This window comes from Parambassis ranga, chromosome 1, assembly GCF_900634625.1.
Source record: "Parambassis ranga chromosome 1, fParRan2.1, whole genome shotgun sequence".
Lineage (NCBI taxonomy): Eukaryota > Metazoa > Chordata > Actinopteri > Ambassidae > Parambassis > Parambassis ranga.
Genome location: NC_041022.1, coordinates 19,867,826 through 19,889,280, shown reverse-complemented (window position 1 = coordinate 19,889,280; position 21,455 = coordinate 19,867,826). Strand labels below are relative to the sequence as shown.

Sequence of the window (21,455 nt, the reverse complement as noted above, 5' to 3'; positions counted from 1 at the left end):
TTTTAAAAGCCAAAAGTGGAAAAAAGAAAAAAAAATAGAAACAACTTGTCACTCCATGTCGTCTTTGTTATGCCAAACGAGCCGCGTCAGAGTGCATGATGTCACTGATACCAAAAAGTTTTCTAAATACTTATCCACTTTTGAGAATTTACATGACGTTTCTGTTATAAGCCAGATCCCACATGAATGTACATTTCCATCACTCAAAGATCCAAAATCCAAAAGGAGAGTAGAGAAATCTTCATCAGGTCTCTCCTGTCTCAGGTCAGTTTTCCAGATCCCGATGGGTCCAAATTCTGCTGAAGAGATGCTGAGTGGGACCTCATCTGCCTCATCTGAGAGCTCTAAAATGTGCATAGATCCTTTTTAGATTTGGACAGATCCATCTTCAAATTTGTCTCCCCTGTGAAGAAAACAGAGATGAAGAGTTAGTATGAACAAGAACTGAATGCCTTCAGCTAATTTTCTCTTTGAGTCATCATTCCTTCCTCGTTTCAGAACTCACAGTCCTGTTTTCATACAAAGATTCACCTGATGAGTCATTGAGTGAAGTGATCATTTTGTCAACATACTCAGTACTCACCTTGTAGATACAGTACATTTTAACTAATAAATGACTAATTAATACTGTAATTTTTAGGCTAAATTTCTAGGAAATGATTAGTCAGGAAATATTTTGGCTGTTGAGGCTATGTAGGAGCTGTACCTACAGAGTGGCTAATTCTGAGCAGATACTGCAACACCAAAGCTCTCTGATGTTATATAATTACTCCGAGCAGTCCAAGCTGACCTAATTCCATTGGATAGGACAGATTCAGCATATCGGAGTGTTTTGTGATTGAGCTGGTGCACAGACAGATAGTGGAGGAGCTGACTTTTACCAGGGTCACCAAGAACACACCCTTTCAACGAAAGGACTTCCACACTACAGTCAGCAGGGAACAAACAGGTCTGTCTGAAGAAATCAACAAATGCATAGTGACACAGTGACATATATATGCACATTTCAGCACATACAAACACCACAGCTGCAACCAGTACCACCTTCACTACATATAAAGAAGCTTATAAAAACCAAGCAGCAATGCATCAATATGCAGCTCAAATACCAGCCTGCTGTTCTGTTACAAAACACCCAAATATAAATATATAAAAACCACACACACACATTTAACCATGCATACATGAGGACTGCCCTGCTATCATGCCTGTCTATACACACAGTGCAAGCGGTATGTGTCAGACAGAAACACATGCACACACACTCAAGCCTGGCTGCAGGATGTAAGAATAAAAACACACTCACCTTGATCGTCTGAAGATCAATGGCAAGATGGGCCTGGTTTAATCTTCGGTTCACTTGTCTCCCTCCCCTTCTCTCTTCCCCGCTGTCTCTGTCTTTCTGCAGACATAGTGGTGTATCACCACAGTGAGAGGGAAGAAAAACACTTGGCGTTTTCATGAATATCCGCGGCTTTACCAGCTTCCCTCCCTCCCCGTCTTTCCTTTCCCTCTCCCCTGCCACAGTGGTCTCCCCCAGCCACCCCCTCCCACCACCACAGCCTCCATGGAGAAGCCCATCTCCCCTCCCTCCCTCACAGACACACAGTGTGTCCATTAATCCCATACAACAGTCTCCGCTCCTCCTCTCTCCATCGGCACCCCTGCCTTTTTTTTTTCTTCCTGGCAATGCCTTTTTTCTTCTCTTATTAGCAGCCACACACCAACCATCTGCTTTAATAGTCAGGCATCATTTCTCTCATCATACACAGTCAAACACAGAGCAGATTCTATACTGAGACACACACCTCATAAAAAATAAAAAAATAAAAATCACAATGCGCATTTATGTCTCCTGTTTCTCGCTTTCATTCTCCTCTTTGCTACCTCCCTTTACAACCAATCAAGGACATGTGTTATATTTATCCGTTTGAAATCCTAAAGCATGGATTCTGACAGTTGGAAAGCAGATTTCAATTATTAGATTAATCAGCTGATAAAATTATTAATTCAGTAATTCATTGTTTGGTGCAAAAATCTGAAAGAAAAACAAGAACAAGAAAACCCTTTTTGTTGGAAATGGAAGCAGGAGATATTAACGAATCTGCTTGAAAAGAAGGAGGAGGAGACGATTGATTATTTAATTGATTAAGGACATAATTTGCCAGTCTTAACTTCTTGAGACAGATTTAAAATAACCGCAGAATACCCTCTAAATCTATTTTGGACTTATACAATACCACACACTTTAAACTGACCAACAAATCTGAGGCAGTCGTGCATGAAGTTATGACGACATTGTGTTACTCTCCCATCAGCTTTTATAGGCATTATCTGGATTTGATTTATGCCCCAGACCTGCGCTGATCGTTTCCTATTTACAAAGTGACTGCACAAAGAAGCTTTGCCTGACAAAAAAATCCTGCACAGACCACTAAATCAAACCCACAAATTAATTATGAAGGGGAGACCGGGAGAGAGCAACATAGCAATTAATTATGCAAGTGAAAGAGTGAGAGATGGAGAGACAAGTGTGGCACTGAAAGGAGCCAGTAATCAGAGAAAAGAGTGGAAAACTGTTTGTATAAGACAAAATATGCTAGGTTTATTGAGGAAATACTAAATCACAACATAAAACAGTCACAAAGACAAATACAAAATAAAACGTACCTGTAAAACTAATTGAAAAGTATTTCCAAAAACTGTAAGATGTTCTGACATGGCTTATGTTTCAAGTGGCAAAGGTGAACATGGACCAACATTCAGGTGAACAAACAAAATCTTTACAATCATGTAGGAGCTGAAATGATCCTGATTGATCTTTTATCAATAAGTAAACTATCTATAAGTAACAAATTGTTTATATCATTCTCTACAAGATTTACACTTCTTTTTAACTTCATAAAAGAATCAATTGATCAAGAAAAGATTAATGCATATACCCCACTCTACTGAAATTATCAAGGTCACACTTTGTATTAATACTGAAAAACAACTGTCTGACTTACTCACAGATGTCAGCAGTTTGACAAATATATCTGTAGACTTGATTATTTTCAATCTTGATTAAATCATTACCACAACCAGACATGAGGTGGCGCTGTTGACCACAGAGGGCAGAGTCAGCTGGGCAGAAAAACTGACCTCTGAGAATGTGACATTTGTACATACATCTGATTTTCATTACTTAGCAGTGTGAGGCAATGCTTCTGACATCTCATGATGTTTGTAGCTGTGTAATCTGTCATAAGGTTCATGAGTGATGCTGGTGTAAAAGGACCAAACTAAAGCATATCTAACCCTCTGAAGTTGTTGTCTTGGTTGCATCAAATTGAGATGTTTTCAAATATTTATATAGGCAATGTTTAAATTACATTTTGACATTGCCTATATTGCCACGTTATTCAATAATACAGACAGATTTGATTCTGTGCCAATAGATTTCATAGTATGACAGATTTTTTCCAAAGGTGTTGTTTGCCATTATAGGTAGTTTCCAAAACACCTGCAAACTCATGCCACTAGACTTTTACAAACAGAGCTGCTACAACCTACTTAAAAAAACAAAAAGGATGTTTTAGGAAGATTTTATATTTCATTAATTATTTTCAATCTTCATCACTATCCTCACTCTCATCATCTTCATCCTCACCCTCCCCTGATTCAGGGACCCACAGCCCAGAATCAATGCACCTTTTAAGGTGGTATTTTCCTTCCTGTAGAGAAAAACAATTTAAAGGCAGAGTGAATATAAAAAAAACACTGAAGCCATTTTGAGCTCATTGTTTTAAATTAACATTTATGGATTTTTTTCATTTTAAAGTGAGACACACTCACCTCAACGTCTAGCTTATTCATAGCTTCCTGTAGCATCTGAATATTCTTCTCATCAAAACTCCTCTGTATTTCCTAGGAGACACAATCAAGTCACTGATATGGTGCAATAAACTTACTAAGCTGACTGCAACTTGCAGAATCTGAGAGTCACTAAAGCTTTAATTGTGATGACTGAACTTCTTCAATTTTATGGATTCACATGATCCAAATTATTAAACCTAATTTAATTATACAAATAACATCAACTTAAAATGTAACTAAAAGAGTAGTTGTGTATGTGTAATCTCAGAAGATAATGTTATTTACCTTGCACAGAGAGCTCATGTCTGCCAAGAGTCATTTCTGCTGACTTATACTGACTTCCCTGATCATCCAAATACTGTAGCAACACCGTTGACATCAAGTATCCGCAAACATTACCGTTAAACCTTACAAGGATCTGACATTTGCACTGAAAACAGTGCATTTCTTTGCACCAAATACTGCCCTCACACGTTCGAGTACAGAAAAGAAGACACAGTACCATATATTGTGGCTTATTACAGACAGGACAATTTTCTCTCTTCACCAGTTTATGCTTGCGATATCCTGGCTTTGATGATGAATGTGTCTTTAAAATATTTGTGTAGAAGAGTGTGAAGAAAATATATATATAAATAATTTAGGCTTTGTTTACACTACTGATTCTAATCTTTCTAATCAAGACACTGGCTAATGCAAGTGTCTTAATGCAAGCATGTATGTATTGATCAGTATTGACATTTGAAGCTTGTAGCTTTAGCCTGTACAACAAAACAAAGTGTGTAATTTGGTGTGCTGTGTAAACTAGATGTAATGAAGACCGTGTTCTCTCAAAGCCCCAGAGGACAGGGGGCAGGACAACAAACACTTGTTAATTATCTACCTGAGAAATGCACATTGAAGAGGCTATGCTGAAGTGTACAGCCAGCCAGCAGCTGTGTAGCAAGATCACAGCATTCATGTGTTCAACCCTCCACTGTAACCATAGATTCCCCTTTTGTGCTGGGAAATTACCTCATGTGAAATAGAAATTAGAAGTTCAAGAAAATTCCAAAAAATACAAATAGTTTCAGTTTCTGTGTTAAGAAAACAAATAATACAGTATTTGCTACAATATTCCTAGAAACTTAAAAAAAGCCTCAAGATTATTTTAAGGAACATCAGGGTTAAAGGAAGTGGTTTTTCTCTTTAAATATTTGGTGGCTAAAAACACCATATTTTTTGGGAAATACTCTGTATGAACCACTCATTGTGCTTTTTGTCATCATTATTTGGTCCAATGTTTCATCGTGTTAGTATTTTGACTCCCCACTGAAAAAAAATAAAATGACTTCACCCAAAAGTAAGTCATCTGTCATACCTTTGGGAGTGATTCATAGACCTCTACAGGGTCTAAACCTCCTGGGCCCAGTCTCTTTTGCCTTTCTTCCTCTTCCAGCTCCTTCATTGCGTTTTCCATGCGCATCTTCGCACAACTGCGGACCCGTTCCTTCAGCAAGTCCAGCTCTTTGTCGAAAGCATCTAGGTATGGCTTCTCTGCAGTCTGACATTGACATGAAAACATCAGAATCAAAACACTACCCTTAAAGGTAGGGTAGGAGATTTCATTCTGATGCACTTTTTGTTAATTAGTGTAACTTCTCTTTACAATCCGATAGCAACCGATTAGTTCGGCAGTTTCACTTTAAAACAAAGAATATTAATCATCTGTGGATGGATGACATTTACATTAAGATAAACTTCAAGTGCAAGTCACATGTGTGTAAGCCAAGCATAGGTTTTACTGTCATAGTTCAGTCATAGTGAATATGTAGCATCTAACATCCCATCCAACTGCATTTGAACTGTTATACAAGTAATATATAGTGCCTCGTTGTCCTTAGCATGAACCAGTTACAGGAACATTAAGTTTGTATCCACAGCAACATGCTGTTTTTACTTCTGATATATTTCTCATGAATGACTTCGCTGTGAGCAGTTTCATGATTACATCATGCTTATCATAGGAGGATGTGGGGAATTCCAGTGAGAGTTCAAGCTTCGGGTGTAACTATAGTGATTACCATGTCCTGTCCTTGCTTGTCTCTAATTTGCATAAAACCCACTAAACCATAAAAGCCATTTTACATTATACAGACCTTGATGTTTGAGAAGAATTGTCTGAAGCAGCCTCTTGGATCAACCTTCAGTGACCGAGCCAGGTCCAGGATGAACTGCATGACGATGGCTTGGTGGGCTACCTGCTCCATAAGTGCGTGTTTCTACAAGCACATAATGAGTTCAATACTAGCTCTATATGGCTTCTGAACACACATACAAACCCTTCACACAGCACTCACCTCCTCTATCTCAAAGTCAATACAGATGACAACAAGGCAATTGGCCGTCTCTTCACACACCAGATGTGGGTTGTCTGACAGATACTTCTGACTGTCATCCCACCGCCGCAGCATCCCTGATAAATGTATTATGATGTTTCATTGTTAACAGAAACTCTTCGACATTTCTGTTTACAATCACACAAAAGTGTAAAGTGTAAACACCATGACAAAGCAGCACCTCTGGAGAAGGACTGGGAGCAGTGGAAAGTTCCATTGAAACAAAAACTTACCAAAGTGTTTGATTTCATTTCCATACTTCTCCACAAAGGTTTTGTGCTTCTCCACCTTTTCCTCTGCAGTCTCTTCCTCTGTCACAGGCTTGATGTTGAGTACACTCTAGAAACCAAAACAAAGGGGAGAACTGAATCAGAATACTGATACATCAGATAAATCCTCTGATGTTACCACCATGTTACCTTGCTGAACCCTTCTGTGCTGATAGTGTCTACATTCCAGGGTTGTTTCTTTTGTTCTTTCCTGTATTTTTCTATCATTTTCTTAAATGACTCCTCATCTTTCTTCAGTTTTTTCACTTCAGCCTGGACTTTCTTCAGCTCAGCTTCTCTCTTCTCATCTTCCTCCTCCTCCATCTGTCCATTTTCTAGGTCTTTAAGGCGTTGCAGGGCTTCATCTAATAACCTCTTGCACTCTGCAAAGTTATTTTCCAGATCTTCACCTCGCTGCTCAAACTCAGTCGTTCTCGCTAGCCGGGTCTGTTGTGGTGACCCAGACAGCATGGAGGCAAAAAGATGAATAAAAAAGAAACATGAGACAGAGATGGCAGCAGGTGGAAAAAATGAACTGACCACAAATAAAAGAGTGAGAAGAATATGAGAGCCAAGAGGATCAGGTAGTAAGGAGATGCTTGATAATGACATCAGATGAAACAAGTACCCTGTACTGTGAGTATGACAGGATCTGAATACATTTTGGTGGCAGAGCCAGAAAAGTGTAATTAATGATTGTATCTGGACACTGCAAATTTTTTAACATGTAAGTGCCCATAATTGTACATTGACAAACTTCGCAAAATAATCTGTGAACCTGACCCTTTTGTTCCTGGCTGTGCCAGTCCCTAACATACAAACTATTTGAGCCACACATTCTTTTTCAAGTTTGAGTCAGAATATAAAAATCTGGGAAAAACAGAAATGAGCAAGAGAAATAAAATGATGAATGTCAGACAGACAATGACTCACTTTAGAACTTTGCAAGACATGTTACAGCTACATGAGTCAACAAACAGAGCTTGTCCAGGGAACTCATCTTATTTCCACTCCTCTGCGTTTAAGAGTGGAAATAAAAACACAATGATCAGCCAATATATGCATTTATGAGGGCTGTCCCCAAGATTACAGATAAAAATAAAGCAAATGTTTCAAATGCATATCATGGTCTTTGAAGGGAATGGAGTCAGATAAGTGCTGGCAGCTGTCAGTACAGCAGAAGACTTCTCTGGAATGAGCCAGACCTTGAGGTAAAAGTAATTTATCATCTCCAAGGTCTACAGTATGCATGTGATACATTATAGATTAATTAGTGTCCGTTTTGAAAAAAAAAGAAGAAAAAATAAAAATAAAATACTTTATGTCTCTAGTCCCTTTGACACAAAAAAGTCAACAAAATATATTTGAGGTATTTTTGGTGTTCATTTTTGTGATTTTAGTATTTAGTATGTGATCAGTAGGTTGATTTTTTGTTGTTTCCCTCTTTATGTCAGATGTGAGCCAGTGTGTTTCTGGTCTATAGCATCTAAGCTAGGTCTAACAGCTGCTGGACAAACTCTGTGTAGACCCCTTTAGTTTGTCTACGAGGGGAAAAAACACGTCTACAGGTAAAACTAACCAGGTACAAGACTCCAGACTTCACGTCTAGCACAAGTCTCACTGCTGACCCGGTGTCTCATTCTGAATAAACTGGCGGTGTCCACAAACGGACTGGTGACATCTTCGTCGTCTGACACATAGATGTGGTCCCAGGAGCTGTAGTCGACGCCGCTGCTCATCTTCACCGACTTCAGTTACGGTTACGACAGAAAGAAACGCTGGGGTTGTTCGGTCGAGACGCTGCGCAACCGGTAAAACATCGGAGGAGAGAGGAAACAAGTCAAAGTGTTGTTTTTTAATCCTCTTAGAAGCAGAAAGCAGTTTACAGAAATCCTCTTTACGTCTGCAGCACCGCGCGCCGTGAAGCCCATCACGCACGTCATCATGGAGCGCGAGCGTTCATATGTTTACGTTTTTGTGGCTGCGCACGTGTCTTACATATATACAGCCAGCTCATAAAATAATTACGACTCTAATGAATATTAAAACACCGTCAATACAAAACTCATACATCTTATTGATGGACTGTTGGCGTAGGATTTTAATCAACTATGACTTTAGCCCGCTTTACTGATGGGCGCCTATATGAAGGGTTAACATGCCCCACACACTTGTATAATCGCAAGTGTGAACTGTTTTACACAATAAGGAACCCAGGAGGCTCTGAGTTCCAGGCACCAGGCCAATAAGGGCTTCCTGGGGAAGTGTTATCAGTGATGGGGCTATGATAACACTAAACACGCACAGAAGCAGCCGCACAGTAATTCTACCACCACAGGAAAAGTCAGTTATGACTTTGGGGGGTCTCACAAGAAATGAGGTCCGCAGTTTATCTCTGCTGGCGTGTCAGTCCCTGGCTTTAAAGACTGCATTTTAATCCTTTTTTGCCGGTCTTATAGTCTTCTTAAACCTGTTTGTGGTTTGCACAGCAAAAAAATCGAACTTTTTCCCACTCGGATTTTATATTTTTTGTGTGATTTTAGGCCCAGTGTGTTAACACAGTATGCTAAAAAGAAAAAATAACACCATAGTCACACTTGTGAGGTTGTACTGAAAAGAATGACACCAAACAAACAACAACAAACAACAAACAAAGAAGGTGAACCATTTTTAAGCTGAAATATAAAGATAAAATTCAAAAGTTGTCTAAAACGGACCATTATACACATGACTCCAGGGGGTTAGTGAACTTTTTGTTTGAAAAATAAACCTTTATAAAAGGATAAAAACTACTAAACATCAGCACAGTAAAATCATCTGGAATATTTACATTTACAGACCATTAAATTAACTACTTGCCTATAAAGACAAGAGTGAAGGAGCAGCAGGATCTAAAGCATGCAGCTAAGAAATGAGGGCATATTTGGATATCAGTGCAGTTTGGATTTCATCAGCTATGAGAGGAATGTGTTCATCTATTTATTTTCAGCATTCAAGAATAAGATAAACCGTCCTGCTTGTCCTCTTTGGCTCATTCCAGTCACTGCCTTTCTTCCTGTGAAGGGAATGAATAGAGGAGCAGTAAAAACAAATCAAAGTAGGTATTTACTTACTCCACCCTGCACACCACTTCTGCAGTGGAGCCTGGTGAAGCCTGAATAAACTAGAGAAGAAGAACCTCATAAACAACAACGGTATAATTACATATCTATATATATATACTGAGTTTAGCAGCGTTTCTGTGGTCTTAATCTGCTTTAAATCTCAGTAAGTCTGATCTAATCTATATTATAGAATGGCACTTCAAAAACACATACAAATCATTCACATACAAATCATTGTTTATTCACTTTTTTAAAAATAAACACACACGTTCCAGTGTGGAGCTTATAATGTAATGGTCTTGCTTGTAGTTCCTCCTTTTTCAGTCTGCTAACAAACCGTAATGTAACCGACTACAAACGCGTACACGACACAGTTGCTTATTTACCAGCTGTGGGTTATGGTGATGCCTTTCTCGACCTTTCTGTGGTTCACTAAGGCCTTTAGTGTGAGAATCAGCACATCAGGGTGTTTGGCTTCATATAAATAGTACACCAGTAAATACAGACAAAAATGAAAATGTAAGAAGCAGCAGAAGCAATAGTGGAAATATTAATGTCAAACACAAGTGCTTAAAATGTTGTCCTCTGGATAATGTAACCTGTCATCTGCAACAACAGCAATTGTTGATTTATATTCACAAATGTGTGTTTTGTCTACAGAGATAAACCTTTCTGTGAATGTGCTCATTCATTTCAATTGTATTCAAATACTAAGATGTAACATAACAATAGCATGAAATCAATAATGACACACAACCAGAAGCCACTCATCAGGGCCCCAAAGAACCCTGCAGAGAACCTGATGTTCATTTTCAAAACTATCATTCACAGCATATCCAACTGAGGCTACAGTGTTCATTTTAGTGAAGCGTGAGTCTCATGTGCAGAGGGCCGGCTGCCAACAGCTGAAAATACTCCCTAACAAAACCTACAGTGTCCAAATCAGCTGTTTAAGCCTCCTCTGTACAGCCGTAAGTTTAGTCCGGTTCCAATCAAGCTGGTTCAGCAACGCTCTGAATGCAGATGTAGCAGTAGATGGCTCTGCCTTTCATGATCCATCGGGGTACACTCTGGACAGGTCACCAGTCCATCGCAGGGCAAATTCAGAGTGACCAATCAACCTAACAAGCACATCTTTAGAATGTGGGAGGAAGCCGGAGTACACAGGTAGAGCGTGCAAACCCCACACACAAAGGGGAACCTTCGTGCTGTGAGGCGACAGTTCTTTACTTTGATTGACTGAACTTCCTTGACTACGTAGAAAAAAACTGAAAAAAGACATTGGTGTGCATATGCGGTCCACAAAGTGAATATAAATACATTTTGAAATCAGTTAATAATCCAAGCTGCGTCTCTCCTTCACACTGTTAAACCTGCACCTTATGTACTGTTGATACGTAAGTTCTAAGTTCTCTGTTTTAAAGGAAGTAACTTCTTCTGTTCTGCTTATGTTACCCAACTGTCACTTGACCTACTTTCTAAAATTCTGTTTGTTTTTTGGCACTTTATCTTGTTCCTTATTGTCAGCAGAGACAGGCATACAGTCACAGTTCCAGCGATTCAGCGTTTCAGAGGAAAGTACAGGTCAATTCTTGGCTCCGTTGTGGCTTTAACTCTGCAGCTATTGTCAAAGCAGCAGCTCCAGACTGTTCATTCACATTTCACGCCTCTCAGTAGATTTACCCATCAACCGGGACGGCTACATGCCGTGTCTGTAAACGAAATACATCCTTCAGGTTGTATTGTCCCATTTTGTAGCGCCTGTAGAAAATGAGCAGTCCAATGAACAGGCCACCGAATAGCAGAACAGCAGCTATAACCACGGCAGAGATGATGTATGGGGTGAGATTGACTGCAGGAAAAAAAAGAGGAACAGAAAATATGAACAAACTAAAAATAAGGAAACAGTCACAGTGAACTTCCTCCTCGGCTTTGTATCGTCATCTTATTGCTGCTCGTCAGTGACTAACTTTCCACTGACGTCATCATGTCATAAGCCTGAGCACTGGATATGACACAAACTCACCTTGCACTTCCACTCTGAAGGTCCTAGTGACATTCCCCACAGTGTTTCTGACATTACAGCTATAATCCCCTGCATGGTCAAAACTGACAGTTTGGATAGTGAGATCAGCGCCGTCATGGGAGGACTCTGGGTGGACTTTGGGGGGGACCATCCAGGCATATGTAGGGCTGGGGTTTCCCTTAGCTGAGCAGTCCAGGTACAGGGGGCTTCCCTCTGTGATTTTGATCACTCTTGTGTTGGTTGGCACCTGCGGTCCATCTGTGAAACATAAACATTTCAGCAAAAGAGAAACAATTTGGAAAATTGGAAAGCACCTACTTTCCTGAAACAGTCAGCTGTACTTTTACTTTTAGGTTTACTATATTTTGATCAGAGAGTGTGTAGAACATTCAATTATAACGTATGTATGTAAGTGGAATGAGTTGAAGACACTTCACAAGTGTTCTTGGGATACTTTCACAAGAGACAAATGTGAGGTCACAGTGTTTATCAAAGCACTCAAGAGGGCATCCGTGTGACAAATTGGACGTTTTGTAAAACCGTAAAACTGTTTGAATTGTTTCAAACAGACAACCTAAACATGTCTAGAGGTGAGAGGAAATTACACTTAGGCTATCTGGGTACGTGTCAGCCATTACCTATAATAGATACAACACTGAAATGGAACCTGCATCCAAATGTATCAATGATCATGATTACAACTATAATTATATGGGTAACTAAGCTTATAATACTTAGACTGACCTCATGTTTAGCCACTATGATCTATGATCCACTACATATCACAATTCCTGTGCGTCAGAAGTTTGCAAACACAAAGCTGACTATGCCTTTACACAACTTGGAAAATTCACAGTAGTCAGTGTCACCATATTCAGAACTTGAGTTCCTAATGGTGGTGACCAGACAGTGCACAGAGAGATCTTAGATTTTGACATGGACAAAGCATTAATACGAGAGAACTAAAGACTAAGCCTGTGAGTCTGAATCTATGATAAATAAATAGGCTATCATTGTCTGTAGAGCAGAGAGGAACTGCAACACACTGAGGCAGCCAATATAAAAATACTGAATGGAAGAGGGAACAGATGAAAGGATCCAGCAACATAACACGTAGATGTATGATTCAGTGGGTGAGACTCACAGTGGACTGTGGTAATGAGATTCTCTGAATCCACGAACGGTTCTTTAGATTCCAGAGCCAACTTAGCTTTACACCAGTAACTGGCTTCCCCATCTTCTTCCCTGGCGTAGATCGTCCACGTTAAGACCTCTGTCACAGGTTTCTTCTGTTTCATGTCAGAGCGTTGTTGACCCAGTTCTGTCTCTCCTCTGTAGAAAGTCACAATCAGGTTTCCTACAGGAGCTACGTCCTGTACAGTGCACTGCACAGTGTACTGGTGTCCTGCCAACAACGGCCCGCTGTGATTTACAAATCTGATGGAGACATTTACTGGAGGCTCTGTGGAGACAGGAAGAAGATGTAGAGATACAGACAGAGCAAGTTAGAGGCAGTCGCCAACAGCTGGCAGAGCATAAATTAAGGTGTATATGCAAATTTTAAATTTAGTTGTTACAATGGCAACAAAAGCCTGAGCTTACTTACGGTAGACAATTACAGATGCGGTGGTACAACACTGGACACCATCGTTATTCTCATAATAGCACTTGGGCCTCATATCCCATTCAGTGGTTTTATCAACCGTCCATAGTACCTCGGTTCCGTTTTGTTTTTTAACTCCTATGGGTGTTTCCACACCTAAAGGAGAGTCTTCGTCGCAGTCTTGCTTACACACTTGGCATGTCATAGAAAATGGATCTCCATACATCACCGCCAGTCTAGGTGGAGTGAATACAGGTTTATCTGTGCAGGTTTCATCTGTAAGAAACAAAAAAATATATATTTAAACAATGTGAAAGAGCAACAGATAAAGAGACGTCTTTTTCAGGGCACAGAAAACAGCACTGATGTTAAAAATAAGTTAGAGAGACATATTTATTCCTAATGCGTTCTGCTCATACAGCTGTTATTATAACTTCCCACTTGCTGCATTGATCTATAATAAATACATTGTGGACTGAAATAGAAACTCATAGTTGAAACAAATCTGGACCAAATCTAAAGAACTGAGCCCAATTTTCACAACTATCTGGCTGAAGAAAGCCCACAATGGTTGACTTGATTAAGTCTCTTTGGTGGGCTCTTCGAACTAATGAGAGACCCAACTGTAAAAAAAAAGGTCATCACATGTTCAACATGCCCTTTATTTTTACTCAATGAATTGAATCATAAAAATTCAATGGACAGTCCCCAGATAGCAAAATTAGTGGGGCCCAAATCTGGCTCACTCCAGAGCTCTTATCAGGCCCACTTATGGTGTGGAATGTGAAGGTGATCCACATCCGTTTGCCACATCTGAGCCAGACCATAGCCACATCCCACCAAAATGAGCCAAATACTTATACCACTTTAGGGCCACATACAGAATACAATTTAAAGGAAAACACATCTCAGCCAAAAGAGGCCCACATTAAATTTGGGAATTTTGAGCCACGTTTATTTTACACGAGGGCCACAAAAGTTTCACATCCACTTCATCAGGGCCAGAGGAAGGCCACCAGTGCTGTATCAATGCCAGAAGTGGGCCACATTCCCTTGCTATCTGGGTCTAGACTGCTTTGAAGATTCTTTGTCTTCTGCCCGCACCCTTCTAAAAAATCAACAGAAAAACCTCTGTTTCAGACCCCCATAGACCTGCTGCCCCCGTGCTACAGAGCACTAACACACCCAGGCACAGGAGCAGGTCTTTTATTTTCATTTTTAGTGGACCTTTCATTGTGTCTTGCTGATACTGTGTGAGCACACACAGGGCCACACTTGAAGTGCCACAGATGCACCACTCTAAAAAAAAAAGCCCTAAAAAAGTACACAGGTCCAACATGCTGAAGTAAAAGGCTCACAACAAATCAGAACTCAGGAGAAGAGTGTGTGCAGCCGTCTACACGACACTGTGAAGAGCAATCAATCAATAACTTATCCGATCACAGGCCACATTATACATTAGTCTGGCACAAACGAATGATTAGTATGAGATGAAACGGTTTCAACAAGGAGAGGCGGGTATAACGGAGCACTCACTGCAGTTGGCGGACACATGGAAGCCGCGCAGAGAACTCCACAGACACACAACCAGACAGATGTAAAGAGAAGACATATTTCCTCTTCCAGGCGGATTATGAATGAATGTTCGCTGATGAAACAAGAAAACCCGCTGCTCCCAGGCTGGTGGAGAGAGGTCTGTCTGAATCCGAAAGTAAAACGAAGAAGAAGAATAAATATCCAGCGGAGGACCCGCCCTTTGCCATTTTCTAAGCTGCCTTCAGTGGCGCTGCGCCGCGCACTGCTGCGACCCCTGTTACTAAAAATGTCACAATAAATTAGGCTATATATAATTTTGGGAAATTTCCAGCAGAGGACGTGTGAACACACATAGGCTACCCCGAGTCACCTTAAATACCCTGCACTGCAGCCCCGCCTGTTGCTGACACACACACACACACACACACACACACACACACACACACACACACACACACACACACACACTATGGAAAAAAAAGTAGCCTTGATTTGCAATCTACTTAAAATTGTAAATTGTGGCAGGCTATACCTCATGTGTAAAATCTTAATTATTTGTTTAGGAATAACACACACACACACACACACACACACACACACACACACACAGCGTGTTCAAGTCCAGTTCTTATGGCCCTGTGTATCTCCTTCCTGTGCGGCCCTTCCTCTGCTTTACAGCGTGGCTCCAAGTGCAAAGACTTTCCTTTCATTTCTTCACAGTCTGGTCCAGAAAAAGAATGATCTCTGACTGTTTTTGTTTGGTATGTTTTTGTCTGTGCCTTCATTCATGGGCCTGTAGCCAGAGTAAGCAGACTCCCATATCAGAAGCAAAAGATATTTCAATGGTCTGTCAGTCTGTGGAACAGAGGAGCAGCCGCCTGTTACACCAAGAAGACCAAGCACAGAAAACCATGTTCTACAGTCTGGACCAGAGGGGTCATGTATTTCTCAAACCAGAAACATCCACAGTGATGGTGGGAATGGATTTCTTCTTGAAAAGAGGCTGCTTTGTCATTTGACTGTAGTCAAATAATGCAGTGAACCCTGTGAGGTTAGGAACAAGACTTCCTGAGTAACTCTACTGGTTCTTCGGAGGAAGAGAAGGGTGTATACCACCATTGTGGTTCACACTTAGTCATCAGAAACAAACGAGTGTTACCTGTCAGGACTCTAATCTACCTGTTATTTTATTAGTTTGTATCTCTCTTAGTTAGAACCAAATGGGCTTTAAATCACCTTTCATTTGGTGGATTATTAAAAATGAAAGTAAAATGTTGAGAGTCTAAACTTAGACATGCATTTGCAATGACAACAATATCCATGCCCTCAAACACATTTCATGTAAACTGTAACCTGAACAGAAGTGAAAGTGACACAGCCTCTGAGCTGAGGTGGAAACTTCAGGGGGATTTCCAGGAAACTATTACCACACTTAACAAGCACGAGCGCCGCAAGTAATGTCAGGTTTTCTAATGTGTTTTCACTGAGGTTATATCAAAGAACTATCAATCGTATGGAGCTCTCTTTTTAATGTGGAGAGAATATGTGTATGTTTATTAGACTCTCATAAGGCTGCTTACCACCATGTTTCTGTGTGAGCAACACTGATGTCTCTACTAACCCACTAACACCAGTAACACTTAGATCTTTATGGATTTTATTAGATTGTTTCAAATACAGTTTCCAGTGTCTCTATCATGTCTACTGCTGTGATTGCATTTTTTTGCTAGTTCCAACCTGCCCATGTTTGATATTATATTCCAACATACTAACGCTGTCTAGGCTTTCATATTTAATATTTCAGGTTTCAGCAGTTCTTCGATGAGGAAATGTTTTTTTCCACTATTTGATGCAACGTATTTGCAGTCGGACCTGGAAACTGTTCAGCTCTTCTAATGAGAGGAAATGGGCTTGGAGAATAATAGTTACACACTAATAATGCCTTGATTATTATCTGTGGGCTAAAAAGTTGATTCATCCAAATGTTCAATTCTCATTTTTACTGGTGTCAGTTCAACAAAAAAGTAATTAGATTTAAATACAACAACTATACTACAACAATTACCCTAAAGTACTACGGTACCTCCAGGGTCCTGCAATTCCCAGAGAAAACCACAAATGACCGGAGTCTAGCACCATCTAGTGGTAAAACATTATCATTACATTATTAGTATATGGGTGGTTGTTGGCAGCTGTGTGGTTGGCGCAAACTCCACAGTTAAGGTGTGAGAATAGAATAGAATAGAATAGAATAGAATAGAATAGAATAGAATAGAATAATGAGTTAAGTATGATCTATAAAATTGTGATTTCACAACTACAACCTGTGAACACCACTTTACAAGGTGAAAATCTTATTGATCCAAACTTGAGCCAGCACTTTCAAATCTGAGGTGTGTTTACTGGAAAAACTCACAGTAGAATGTGGCAGAGAGTTTTCCTGATGCCATGACCGGAGCGGCCTCTGGTCCTTCAGGTCCCAGTTCTAGCCTGGCTTCACACCAGTGATCAGCTCCAGCATCTACAGGCCAGATCAAAGACCTCTGTCTCTGGTTTATTTGTTTTCAGTCAGACTGTTGTTGACCCAGTGCTGCCTGTCCTCTGTAGAAGGTGACAGCCAGGATTGCAACAGGAGCGTACGGTGCACTGCACACTGTACTTCTGACATTCTAACATCACACATTTATGATTTACAAAGCTGAGGAACACATTTTCCAGAGGCTCTGTGGAGACAGGAAGAGGGGAACTACAGACAGCCAACAATAGCTGGGAGAGAAGCTGTGTATTTGAACAAACAGAGAGATTACATTGATCATGTGGATAGCACTAGACAAAGTCAGATCAACAAGTACTAAAGATGGCTAATAACACAATCATAAGACCACACAGGTCATTGTTCCAGTCTCTAATCAATATGTTTCCTTTTACTAATATAATTTCTAAGATAATTCCCAGATTTCTATGACTGCTTACACAGTCACAGCTGTCCTGTTTTAGCTTCTCTCCATCGGCTTCCAGAAAAATCATGAATAAACTTTCAAGTTCTCCTCCTTACATACAAGGCCCTCAGCCCCCAAAGTCCATTATTCCTGCAGGACCTGGTAGTCCCACATATTCCCAATAGAACAGGTACAGTGCAGGTGCAGGTTTACTTGTAGTTCCCAGATTTCATACAAGTAGAAAGGAGGACGAGCCTTTCAGGCAGCCCTGCTGTGGAACCAACCTCATGCACTTGGGAAGCAGAAACCACCTCCTTCAGACTTCAGACCTTCCTGTTTATATCAAGTCTAAACTGTAGAGTGTAGGGCCACTTGTTGATATAGTTATAGACACTTGTTGATATAGCCACAGGGAGAAAAGGGCTGACAAACACTTAGCTATTAGTCTTTATCTTAGCTCAGCTGCTATAGGCCTAAGCTGCTGAGGGACACGCTGGAGTCATGTCATTAACTGTGTTTCCTGTCTTCCCTCTCTCTCGACCTGCATTCAGACCTCCAGTCCGGCCCCTGACTAAACCAATGCTTTCTGCCTGCACCAGCCTCTTCTTTGTTCTATCAGCACAATTAATCAATCAGCTGTAATACCAGCATAATAGTTTTGTTGCTTGCCAACATTGACAAGCTGCCATGTTTGTCCTCTGTAACACATGATGCATACTGTGTTTGTTTCTCCCCTCTCTCTTCTATTCCTTTACCATCAGCAGGAAGGTTCTCCCTGTGAGCCGGATCCTGCTCAAGGTTTCTTCCTGTTAAAAGACAGTTTTTCCTGACACGCTCTGCCTTCCAGTGCTGTAAAGCTCCTCGAATTCTGATTGTAAAATACACTAAATAATAAAATTGCATTGATAACTGTGGGCATTTAAAAACAAAATAGGTTTGTCACAGCTTTAAGCATGTGTATAATGTGTTCCCTGTGTAAGACATGTTCTTGTTACTGATCAAACATCAGCCTAACAAAATATGAATAGAAAATATCTTTACTTACCACAGACAGACACATGAAGAATGAACAGAACCAACACAACGAAACAGAAAAGGTGTTTTTTAACAGGCTGGTGTCGCACAGGAAATCCAACACACCAGCGCCTCTGTTACTGTTCTATTAACAGCTCCTCACCTCTTCTTCATATATTCTCAGTTCTGCAAAACCGAGTGTATGCAAAGAAAACGAAAGAAAGAAAAAAAACCCAATGCATGTCAGCAGAAGGTACTGAAACATGCTGACGGCAGAAGACAGACTAAAGACAGCTCTTTTATTTTCAACAAAAGTGCTTTATAAGAAGCTGCATGAAGATTAAAGATTATTTGTTATCTTTAACTATTAGAAATTGTTGTTCTTGTTTTATTAGTAAGCAGTTCAACACCTTTTATTTAAAGTACATGATTTTATTTGAATTTATTTATATTAAGACCTTTGATTTCTGGTGCACACAAACTGGCACTAACTTTCTCTGGTGCCACTTTATCAAAGCATTTGATACAACAGTAAGCAATGGTTTATGACCTTCCTTTCATTAAATGACATCATTTACTGATGTTCTGTGTAATGCAGAAAAGCAGCCATTATTTAAACACTGCTTGTGTCTTATGGTTAAACATAAGTATGACATAAAGTGATGATTGTGACAGCCTGTCAGAGCTAACTGGTTGTACTGACCACAGGTGTGAGCCACATAGGGTAAATATATAGTTTACCTGAAATTAAACCAGAGCAAACAACAAAAGCATGAAGCACATGATGCACCTGTGAACTGATGTGTTGCCGGTGCTGCTGTTTGGATCAGTGGTTATCTTTGGAGGTGTTGTTGGAGTCGTCGTTGTCGTCATTGCTGGCCTTGTTGTGGTGGACACTGTGGTTGTTGCAGTGGGTGGGGTTGTTGGGTTATTGGGTGGGAGTGTGGTTGGGTCACTCTCCAAGCCTACGAAGAGTTAATGCGTGACAATCAGGTAAAATCTTCATATTTACAGTGTGGAATTTTGATCTTGGAAAGGGATGTTCATACAGATTTCAATATCAGTGAGCATCAACTTTGGCTCAATGCAAATCTGAGGTGTGTTTAATGAATGTCAAACTCACAGTAGAATGTGGCAGAGAGTTTTCCTGACGCCATGACAGGAGGGGGCTGTGGTCCTTCGGGTCCCAGTTCTAGCCTGGCTTCACACCAGTAATCAGCCCCAGCATCTTCTTTAGTGGTGTTGATGGTCAGATCGAAGACCTCTGTCGCTGGTTTCTTCTGTTTCCTGTCAGACTTTTGTTGACCCAGTTCTGTGTGTCCTCTGTAGAAGGTGACAGTTAGGTTTTCAACAGGAGCTACGCCCTGTACAGTGCACTGCAGAGAGTACTGCTCACATCCCGGCGCTGACTCGGTTTGATTTATAAAGCTGATGGACACACTTGTAGGAGGCTCTGTGGGATGGAAGAGGAGAAAGATGTAGAGAACGATGACACTCAACACAAGCAAGGCTATTTATGTTCAACTTACGATAGACCGTGACCTGCAGGGTGTTACTACACTGGACATTATAGTTATCCACATAATAACATTTGAATGATAAGTCCCATTCAGTCACTGTGTCAGCTTTCCATCTCAACACGGCTTCGTTTTCTTCTTGACTATAATTTCCTATGGGTACTTCCAGACCTGAGTAAGACACATTGCGGCAGTTATACTGACACACAATGCATGTTGCATTGGTTGGGTCACCATGTTTTACTACCACTCTGGATGTAGTGAATGCAGGTAGGTGTACACAGGTTTCTGAAAGAAACAGAAAAGAAGCATCATGCATGTTTATTTAAAGCATCACATGCAACCTATCAAAAGATATTTTCATGCGTCACTGACACTTAAAAGACAACAAGTAAAGGTCTTAATGACAATCAGAGTAAACAAAGAGCAGTAAACATGTACTCTAACATGTAAAGTTGCCAATCAGTCTAACAGACACTATCACAATGGTAAGACTAGAGATGAGAACACTTACCAGTGCTGGACACGTGGTGGATGCACACAATTGACAACAGGACAAGGAAAAACATTATTTCCAGGTAATTCCTCAACAATCTGGTGATGACCGGTTAAACATGAAATCCAGAGGGGGTCAGAGTGAATGCACATGGGTGTTCCTGCTTCTGCTGTTCTATAGCAGCAGAACAATGTTGGCAGTGCAGCCAGTTTCCACACCACACATCCTCTCTCCGTTTTCATTGTCTTTAAAGTTTTCCAGTTGTGAAACTGAAAGTATGGAACTTTCAGGATGTTGCTTTGTCTCTCAGGGCGGTCCCAGTTCAAACCAACACATTCACTTTTTAAAGAATAAAACAGGATTATGACAATAATCACTATTTTAGTTGTCATGTGGGTGGCTTCACTTACACTTGTAAATTCTGCAGAGGGGGTTAACACTGGTAACAAGAGTGAGGGGTTGGGTGCTCCAGGATGGAGGAATGAGCTTTTTAATTGTGTGGAAATGGACCTAAGAGCTGCACATTCCGTAACTTCCTCTGGATTGTAATCACGATTTCCTCAGTGTTCCCATGTTTTCCAGGCATACACTGAGACTCACATACCACTCTACAAATCACTCTTATTCATTAGTCCTTACTGGGTACTGCACTGTTTTCAGTCTCTTCCATGTATCCCTATCTTAAGTTTAAAAGCTGATGAAGGCAGCACAACAT

General features: G+C 40.5%; 2 protein-coding genes across 4 annotated transcripts; both read right to left on the bottom strand.

The window, feature by feature from the left end:
* Positions 1-2,927: 2,927 nt before the first annotated feature.
* Positions 2,928-8,428, bottom strand: LOC114435438 (hsp90 co-chaperone Cdc37-like). 3 transcript variants are annotated; one of them, XR_003670597.1, is made up of 9 exons: positions 8,134-8,428; positions 6,656-6,952; positions 6,470-6,575; positions 6,198-6,313; positions 5,997-6,119; positions 5,219-5,401; positions 4,742-4,860; positions 3,838-3,909; positions 3,657-3,716 (listed from the first exon to the last, which is right to left on the bottom strand). XR_003670597.1 is itself a non-coding variant. In XM_028405113.1 (8 exons), the coding sequence occupies exons 1-8, from the start codon at positions 8,242-8,244 to the stop codon at positions 3,609-3,611; spliced, it is 1,116 nt and encodes a 371-aa protein (XP_028260914.1). In that variant the 5' UTR covers positions 8,245-8,428; the 3' UTR covers positions 2,928-3,608. The 3 variants fall into 3 exon arrangements, 1 of the variants encoding a protein (XP_028260914.1); XM_028405113.1 differs by lacking the exon at positions 4,742-4,860 and having other exon boundaries at positions 2,928-3,716; XR_003670596.1 differs by having other exon boundaries at positions 3,640-3,716; positions 3,838-4,860.
* Positions 8,429-9,828: 1,400 nt separating this feature from the next.
* LOC114452991 (uncharacterized) lies at positions 9,829-21,301 on the bottom strand. The gene is made up of 9 exons (XM_028432624.1): positions 20,759-21,301; positions 20,257-20,532; positions 19,851-20,180; positions 19,481-19,692; positions 14,775-15,009; positions 13,242-13,514; positions 12,780-13,097; positions 11,636-11,893; positions 9,829-11,461 (listed from the first exon to the last, which is right to left on the bottom strand). The coding sequence occupies exons 1-9, from the start codon at positions 20,811-20,813 to the stop codon at positions 11,289-11,291; spliced, it is 2,130 nt and encodes a 709-aa protein (XP_028288425.1). The 5' UTR covers positions 20,814-21,301; the 3' UTR covers positions 9,829-11,288.
* Positions 21,302-21,455: the final 154 nt, after the last annotated feature.

Excerpts from the sequence above, each read along its gene's own strand:
- LOC114435438 (XM_028405113.1), bottom strand. The coding sequence starts at position 8,244 with ATGAGCAGCGGCGTCGACTACAGCTCCTGGGACCACATCTATGTGTCA. Across the intron at positions 5,402-5,996 it reads AATTCTTCTCAAACATCAAG|ACTGCAGAGAAGCCATACCT; the intron begins GTCTGTATAATG and ends TGTCAATGTCAG. Across the intron at positions 3,717-3,837 it reads TGAATAAGCTAGACGTTGAG|GAAGGAAAATACCACCTTAA; the intron begins GTGAGTGTGTCT and ends TTTTCTCTACAG.
- LOC114452991 (XM_028432624.1), bottom strand. The coding sequence starts at position 20,813 with ATGTTTTTCCTTGTCCTGTTGTCAATTGTGTGCATCCACCACGTGTCC. Across the intron at positions 20,533-20,758 it reads CCACCACGTGTCCAGCACTG|AAACCTGTGTACACCTACCT; the intron begins GTAAGTGTTCTC and ends TGTTTCTTTCAG. Across the intron at positions 15,010-19,480 it reads TGCTTTTGTTGTTTGCTCTG|CTTAGAAAATGGCAAAGGGC; the intron begins GTTTAATTTCAG and ends CACTGAAGGCAG.